Here is an 8,491-nt window from a genome sequence, read left to right on the forward strand (position 1 = left end):
CCAAAAATACTGTTAATTTTAAAGTAGTCTACAGGAGTCTTCATGCAAGGGCACAGAAATTCTTCAATCGCGGCAAATACTTACTATCCTTCATCGATAATCAAATCAGACAGAAATCTCAGGGGTACGAGTCGTAAGGTAGCGGGTGGTGACTGGTGACGTTGGTACAAGCTACGCCGAAACGCGGAAGATTAGGCATCGAGTGACGTGAGCATGAGGTACGAAGAAAAAGCACAAGACAATCACGACTGCAGAGAGTACGAGTCTCAACATTCCGTTGTGAAAAGTAAGTGATGTGGTACGATTCTAGGAGCTACACCGACATGCGAAAAGGTTAGACATCGAGAGACGTTGGCACTAGCCACGCCAAAAGGCCAAAAGTTAGTGATGGATGCCGAGAGTACGAGCTTCGACACGTCACTGAGCTAAGCGAGTGATGTAGGTACGAGTCACAACAAAACGCTGCAGGACCAAAGAAGCGGCTACTGAGGGAATGAGCCTCAACTAGCCGCGCAGGAACGAGTGCTATGGGTACGAGCCACACCGAAACGCTGACATACTGACAGGTACATTTCGCACGATTTGAAAAGCCGGGTGATGCTGGTACGAGCCGCAGCACTTTGCTGCAAGAACTGCACCTATGCCGTATGATTCCTTAAGTGGATCTTGTGCCTATGCCTGGTTTAACTGAGTGCACTGTGAGGCTGTGAGTAGGTTATGCCTGCGAAATATTTCCGCAACTACGGTCGAGTCTTACTAGCCCACATCTGGCTCTCTGAATTTGACTCGAAACTTTCAAATTTTACATCACCTTTACTTAGTCATATTTTTCACTAATACCAAAGTATGTTGAACAAAAGTTCTCTTCTAATACTATTAAATTCTCTGAGCTCAGTCAAAACTTTATTCTACGAAAAATAAAAAAATTATACGAGATAAGTTTACCGTCGCATGTTGACGTTGGTGCCTGATTGCTACCACATGAAATGCTGCGGCGCTGGTACCGTGACAAGCAAATTCGAGTTCATTGCCCAAAAAATAAATAAGTTTCCTCAATTTCTTGCAAAAGTAGCACCCATGTTTAAATTCTGCATTAGATAGATCGAAAAAAATTGGACGGCCATAAACTTTTGAGCTTACAGTTGAATTTATTTATAAAAACTTGTTAACCAAATTGAGATTAATAGTAAATAAGCAAAGGTATTCCAAACCCGAATAATTTATTATGTTTGTTTAAAATTGAATTTGTAATTGTATTTGTATATTGTTTCATTCTAGGGGAACATGATGTGTTAATGGGGCGTTAAGGATATTATGGGTGATTATATAGTTGAGGGACGTGGAGAATGTTGCAACGGGCGAATCATTGGAACGTAGACGATTATGAATTTTCATAAAAATTAGGCATGTAAGAGATAGCCTATCGTTCGAAAAAATGAAGATATTCAATCTCACAGGAAAAGAGTTATGTAGCATTGGGAATTAGACTTAGACCCAAAATAGTTGCAAATCATTGCAATGGTGAACATTGTTAACGGGATCTTTGAATCTATCGGAAGCAATTATTGATTTGGAGAAGGTTGATTATTTTTGTGAATAACTAAGGGTCTTTTGGAAAGGAGGTCATGGAAAATGGGTCTTTTTATGTAGAATTTTTTTCATGAAGTTAACTACGCACCATCGCTTACTAGTCTCACTTTCATTCTCTGATAACATATGTCACGCAGAAAATAGATTTTTTATTTAATTTGTTTTCCAAAGATCAATGATGTGAAGCGAAATCACGAATATTGATGTTCATCGTGCTCAGATGATAATGACTTGCTGTATCGTTTATTAGATGACTTAACAAAAACATTTCAAGTAAACGTCCGGAATAAAAAACTTAAGTGCTCTGAGCAGGTGGCTGAAATTCCCATCGCTCTCCCATAAAAGCGGCAGCGCTATTGATTTTGTCAGGTTCGGAGGATGATCATCACGAAGCAATTAGTTCTGTGTGTCTTGGTAGCCTCGACAGCCGGTGAGGATGGAGATGGATGAAAGAAACTCATGTGAAACATTTAAATCTCGTTGATCAGGTCACGATAATTTTACCCCTACTTGTAGATTTATGCATGCATTTTGTGAATAATTATCAGACTAAGTGTAGTTGAAATAATCAGCGTACGACCACGTCAAGCACTAAGGGAATGGAACTGCGTAGGAAACAATTCCCAAAATATTTTTGAAGGAAAATCCTTCAAAATCGACTGACGTTAATTCCGAAATATGGACCTCTCGCCATCAATATTCTGTGGCCTTTTATTAAAAATATTGAATGATTTAAAAATGTTTCGTTCGTCAAGCTGTGCTGTACTACGTACAATGATGATCAACTTGATCATTCATTTTCGCTTTTATGTATATAGCGAAATAATAAACGTCTTTGCTCAAATATTTTTTGGAAATATTTTTAACATTTCTCATCGGGAAGGCCGATAGGATGAAACAATGTTGTAATTAAAGAATAATTATACACGTGGACGTGGTAAAAATATTCTGCAATGCTAAATTCACACAAAATGACAAATTTCCGCCTTTAAACTATAAACCATTTTCATATAAAAATGAACTGAGTGCTCTAATCTAGTTATTTCTTTATTTTTTTTCTACTTATTTATAATTGTATACAAGTAAAAATTCCAACAATATGAAATTTACTTTCAGTAATGGTTGAATGTTTGAATGTTGTAGCGGCGACGTCAACAATGCAAGAATCCAACGGGAGCCAAAACAAGATAGTCGGTGGCACAGATGCTCATCCTGGTCAATTCCCCTTCCAGTTGGGTTTTTATGACGGACATACCATACCGACTGAATTTGTTTGCGGAGCTATCCTCTACCATAATGATACCATGATAACCTCTGGAGGTTGTGTCCGATACTTCAACCACGACAATCCTGATTCTCTCGTGGTTAGAACAACTGGTTTACATGATTCAATGGTCGATTGTTAATCTTTTCACAGAAGTTTCATCTTTTAATAAACATTAATCTTACGAGCATTAACAGGTTGAATTTCTTGTTTCAGCAGTCAATCCAGAAGTCTTGAAGCCAGCAAATGCATTCAGAGATTTATTCTTTAATAAGTGTATTTATGCAACTTTGACATATGAGAGGAAATTTATGTTTTCAATTATCAGTCAAGATTCATCTGATTTGCATGATATTTAATAAAACTAAAAAATTATTTGATTTCATATGTGAAGGATAATAATACATCAATCTCTCAGAGATGAGCCATTATAATCAGAGATTAGTAAACGAGCTTCCATGCATTAGGGAGATTTTTGACTAAATTTCATAACTAATGCAAGCAAAAAAAAACAATTCCAATCCTACCTCGAGCACCTATCGATAAATTAACACTAAATGTACAGCTGAATGAAGGGAGTGTTCAATTTTCTATGATCATGGCCACGACTATTATTCATAGTTTTGATCGCTTATTTTTTAATCCAAGTTCAACCGTCATTCTAGATCTCATTTACTTAAATTTTTCACAACATTTCATATTCATCGAAGGAAACTCATTATGTCAAGCGCATTCATTATGTTCGATTGCAAACAAGCAATAAATTAATTGGATTTTAACAATTGAAATTATATATGTAAATATTTTACAAATATTCCATCTTACGCGACTAAATTCCTTTATCAATGATAATAAAAGCATATTTCTCCTTGGTTTTAGGTTGTTGCTGGGGATTTGAATTTGTACCTCGATGAAGAGACTGAGCAGAGGAGAACAGTCATCCGGATCATCTCGCATGAGGGATATAACCCTGAAACTCATGAAAATGATATTGCATTATTGAAAATTGATCGTCCTTTCGATTTAAACGAGTATGTGTCCGGTGTGACCCTCCCTGATAAGTTGCAGAGCTTCTCTGGAAACGCTTTCGTGTCCGGATGGGGAACCTTGAGCTCAGGAGGCTATCGTCCACTCGTCTTGCAGTACGTAAACGTGCCCATCGTCAGCGATGAAGCTTGTAGAAGCGGCTATGGAGATTTAGCTTGGAAAATTAAAGACTACATGATCTGCGCTGGTGAAGAAGGCAAAGGCCCTTGTTCGGGAGACGGTGGTGGTCCAATGATATGCGGGGATTATCTCTGTGGAATTACTAATTGGGGATATGGATGCGGATTGGCTGGCTACCCGGGAGTTTTCACAGAAGTATCATACTTTGTCGACTGGATTCAAGCCAATGAATAAGCCGTTAATCGAACGTAAATCAAAATAAGTCATGTCCAAATTCAGCGAAGCATCCAAAATTTTTCCTACCAGATTTTCGCACAATAAAACTAGCCAAAATTCTGAAACGTACGTAGAATAGAACGAGCTTCAGTTCTGAATCTGAAGTATGAAATAATATACACCATGAAACTCAATCAAATATCCCGATTCTGTTAAAATAAAATGCATAACTCGTTAGCCAATTCAAATTAGAATCACTGAAGATAAATCCTAAATTGATTTACATTAGTGACACATATCAACCAAATCATTTTACATTACAAAGAAAACATGCAAGTAAATAGCTATGGAAGATTATGCACAATTATATATTGATGGTGAATAAATTTTGTTTTGTATCTCTTTTTCCTGACCTTTAAAATTAAGACTTTTGTAGTAACTGTGAATATGCTTTTCAAAACATTCTCCATTCAACCACTTCATGTTGCTCCTATTATATTTGATACAGACTTGTATTTGTCTTGTTCTCCATGTTCCTCTGAAAGGGCTCGTTCATAAGGACAGGATTAGCAGTTAACAGTTAAGCTTACAATAATGTAACGTAAAGTCTCGGGCATGGAGTAATTAACAATTAGATGAAAACACGAGCCAGCTACTATTTGTTTCGGGGCCGCAGAATCAAAACTATCCTAAGTACGTGCACGTATCGACCGATTTTTCATCTGTAATTGGCTGCCGAAGTTGTAAGTATAAAGAATATTTACATTATATATATTATATGATTTATAATGAATCACTCACAGGCAAGTCACCTCTGTCTACCATCTACCATACGAGATATTAAAATATTCCTTGAATATGTCTATTCAATAAGTCTAGCAAGACGAAAGTAATGATAAACCATCAGCGTCACGCCCTAAAGTAGCAATATTCTGATTGATAATGTTGCATCTGTACGTGTTTTGATGAGATATGATTATAAATTATCCCTCTTATATTGAAGCCGTTGGTAAGATGAAGCTGCAGAATACCTCGATGTTTGATGAACTCAAAATAGGCGGAGAATTATTCTTTGCAGAACATAAAATTTCGATTTTTCTTACTTAAGAATAAAAGAATTTAAATATTTTATATATTTCATCATCAATGGCTCTGTAATAATGCTTGTCACCGTGAAAGGACTGCGAACATCAAAATAACGTCGCTAAATCAGCTTAAGCAGGCAGAAATTGTTTACATGTCATGCACTCGAGGACGTTTTGCTATCGATGTTATCCAACAGTGATACTCGTCATTTCTCCTACGCTTTAAAGGCCTCTGGCGTGACCACGCTTTGGCGTTTATTGTGAATCATATTTTCACGACAAAGGCAATTGTTTTTTAGTTCTGTTCCAAATAACGTGTTGAATCAGTTTTAATTATAATTCATCGCAAAAAAATATTATTGACCCTTATTTCTTTTCCATTGCAATTGTGTTTTTGTGTCATATTCTGCAGCAAAATTGTTCATTATTACAAGGTCTTCTTTACATTTTTACAGAAAGGTTCCGAAAATCGGAATTGGACTGAAGGCCTTCAGAGCTATGACAAGAGGAAGGTTCTATTGGTGACTGCAGCTAAGGGAACACACACACAGTTTATATTTTTGTACATGAATTTTGCTTTATTAATATTGTTATTATTCATTCGGTTAGTTTCGATCTTTTTATTTTTTTGATGATGGAATGGGCTGCTGTACGATCGTAGAGGCTATGTCAGGAGCCCTGCAGGCTTTGTTGTATATTTATTTATTGAATGGCCCCGTAAAAATCATCACAGACACCAAATCACAAAACGAACATGTTTTCAACACGCTCACTTTCCAACCAGACATCACAGAAGTTCCAAAATTCACTCACCAGGTCCATCACCACCACCATTGCCGACATAACCATCAACAGCCCCCCTCCACCGCACTATCTGTAGCACGGGTCATGATGCGAGCTGATGTCAGTTGGAGCAAATTAATGTTTTCGGGTTCAATTGTCCCGGCGACGCTGACTAGCTGAAATTACAGCCGATGCCTCACATCTGAAACGATATTTAAAACTTACTCTAATTCAAATATCGAACTCTTATTTTCTGGGTGTCTAGCAACTCATCACCCTCTGCATCATCATCTCATCACCATTATCACTCTCCTAACCATTAGTATCATCAAGATCACATTTTAATGTGAAAATTTTAATAAAACAGTTAAAACAATGAGAGTTGAAACACGTAAATAGGAACAAAACCGGCCTTTATTTTCATTTAAATAACGTACGTGTCAATACTAACATGAAAATAAAAATAACACAAATAATTCTGGTCCCCATCCCCATGCCTGCCACGCAAATTCCTCCGTGCAAAATCGCCTAAGCCTTCCTCATCTAACTCAAACACGACCCCAAGAACAGAACAAAAATCAAATGCCCCTAGAGTGCATGCCCTTTTCGTCTTTCTCTTTTTTTCCTGCCTCCATCAGTTATGCCATGTGCCACATGTCATTTTCTCCACACTTTCTTAGTGGCATCACATCCTCCATCATTCCCTGTGCTGAGTCGCCATCAAAGTTTTTGGACCACATCGCTACACCCCTGCTTCTCAGTCATTATGAAAACGCTAGCATTTCCATAACAGCTCTCAGCTAAATGTTACGGTATATCCATGTCGTCCGTCTAGATCCGATATCACAGTTCAAATTGGACAAGACTTAACTGCTCCATCAGTAAATTTTTGAATAATAATTAGTCTATTAGTTAATGAGCATATTAAATAATTGATGTCACTTGTTTGCTTAAATCGCAAATTAACTAAGAATTTAAAAGTAAAAAACAGTCGACAAAAATTCATATCTTTATAGAAAACCTTTCGGAGACCAGCTCCATCGTGAGTTCGTAAAATCTAGAATCACAAATTAGAAGCCGCATATTAATACATTGAAAGCACAGAACGAAATTAAAAACCTAAATTTACAAATCATAGATGGAGAACAAAAAATTATCTATTGACAATTTCAAGGGGATAGGAGCTAACAGTTGAATTCAAACTGGGCCTAAGTTTAAAGATGTACAATGATTCTAAAGTACGCAAATCTGAAGTACCGGAGGTGGAAGCCAACTCCTTAAATTCATGGAAACCAACTCCTGTGCTCGGCATGAGCGCGCACAGCCGAATGAGGGCGAAGCGGTAACAACTGCCCGGTTCTACAACTCCTGCCCTTCCCAAATAAAAATTGAGAGTGGAGCACCTATGTTTTTATGGTGGCTATCGGCGGACCCCATAGGTGGAGCTTATATGATTTATACAGTGAATTAAGGGTGGCGTGCACCACCTATCCCACACCTATAACCTGCCAATGAATATTGTAAATATAATGGAACACACTTAATCGACCCATACAATTTATACTTAATAATAGACTAAGTAGTCTCAATTGATCGCAATATTTCCAACACAGCCAGTTGGTGCATACGCAAAATTCTTAATAAATTTACGCAACATTTCAAGTGAACATGAAAAATTGGATTCGCCGTCATGTATGGAAAAACTGTATTTATTGCAATCAAATTTTTTTATTGTTCCTCGGACAATTATATCAGGAACAGTCTGATACATGCCCAGTGGCTCCACTTTGGCTCAATAATTTTGTCAACGAACACCTTGCTTCTCTGTCAGCTTTATTGGTGCCTACCTAATTCACGCAAAATTTTCTTAACATAACTAATTCTTAAAAGCCAAGCACACAAAACGAAGTCATGGTTTCGTCTTGATCTCGAATGACCCGCAATCCAATAACACCTTTCTACGCTGGATAAATTACTGTGGCAAATACATTGTGCATTGTGTATAGGCAAACGGTTTTCAGTGGCTTAAAAGAGAATTGCCTGCAATGTGCTATCGATTATTCAGACCTTACAAATCAGCGATGATTCATAGATGACTGCCACCTTTACTCGCCACGCTTTCGATTTATTGATGTTTTATTGTCGATTTTTGGCAAATCTGGCCACTCACCGTTACGCCACCTATAATCATCGGTGCACCACCCTTAATTTTTATTTGGGAATAAAAATTGCGTGACCCTGGAATAAAGATTGCGTGACGTCATCCCGACGTACGCAGATGCACGTCGTGCACAACAATATTGATAAACCAGGGACGATCGCTTATGAACAGGGAGCATATCTTTATATCTAAAGAAAGAACCGATTGTGAAATTGTTTACCAGCA

At 37.5% G+C, this 8,491-nt stretch overlaps 1 protein-coding gene across 1 annotated transcript; it reads left to right on the plus strand.

Annotated features, from left to right (window-relative positions):
- The first annotated feature begins 2,646 nt into the window (after positions 1–2,646).
- LOC108671814 (trypsin-1) lies at positions 2,647–4,752 on the plus strand. The gene is made up of 2 exons (XM_018159401.2): positions 2,647–2,954; positions 3,734–4,752. The coding sequence occupies exons 1-2, from the start codon at positions 2,709–2,711 to the stop codon at positions 4,253–4,255; spliced, it is 768 nt and encodes a 255-aa protein (XP_018014890.2). The 5' UTR covers positions 2,647–2,708; the 3' UTR covers positions 4,256–4,752.
- Positions 4,753–8,491: the final 3,739 nt, after the last annotated feature.

This window comes from Hyalella azteca, unplaced genomic scaffold (genome assembly GCF_000764305.2).
Source record: "Hyalella azteca isolate HAZT.00-mixed unplaced genomic scaffold, Hazt_2.0.2 contig14076, whole genome shotgun sequence".
In the NCBI taxonomy this organism is placed as follows: domain Eukaryota; kingdom Metazoa; phylum Arthropoda; class Malacostraca; order Amphipoda; family Hyalellidae; genus Hyalella; species Hyalella azteca.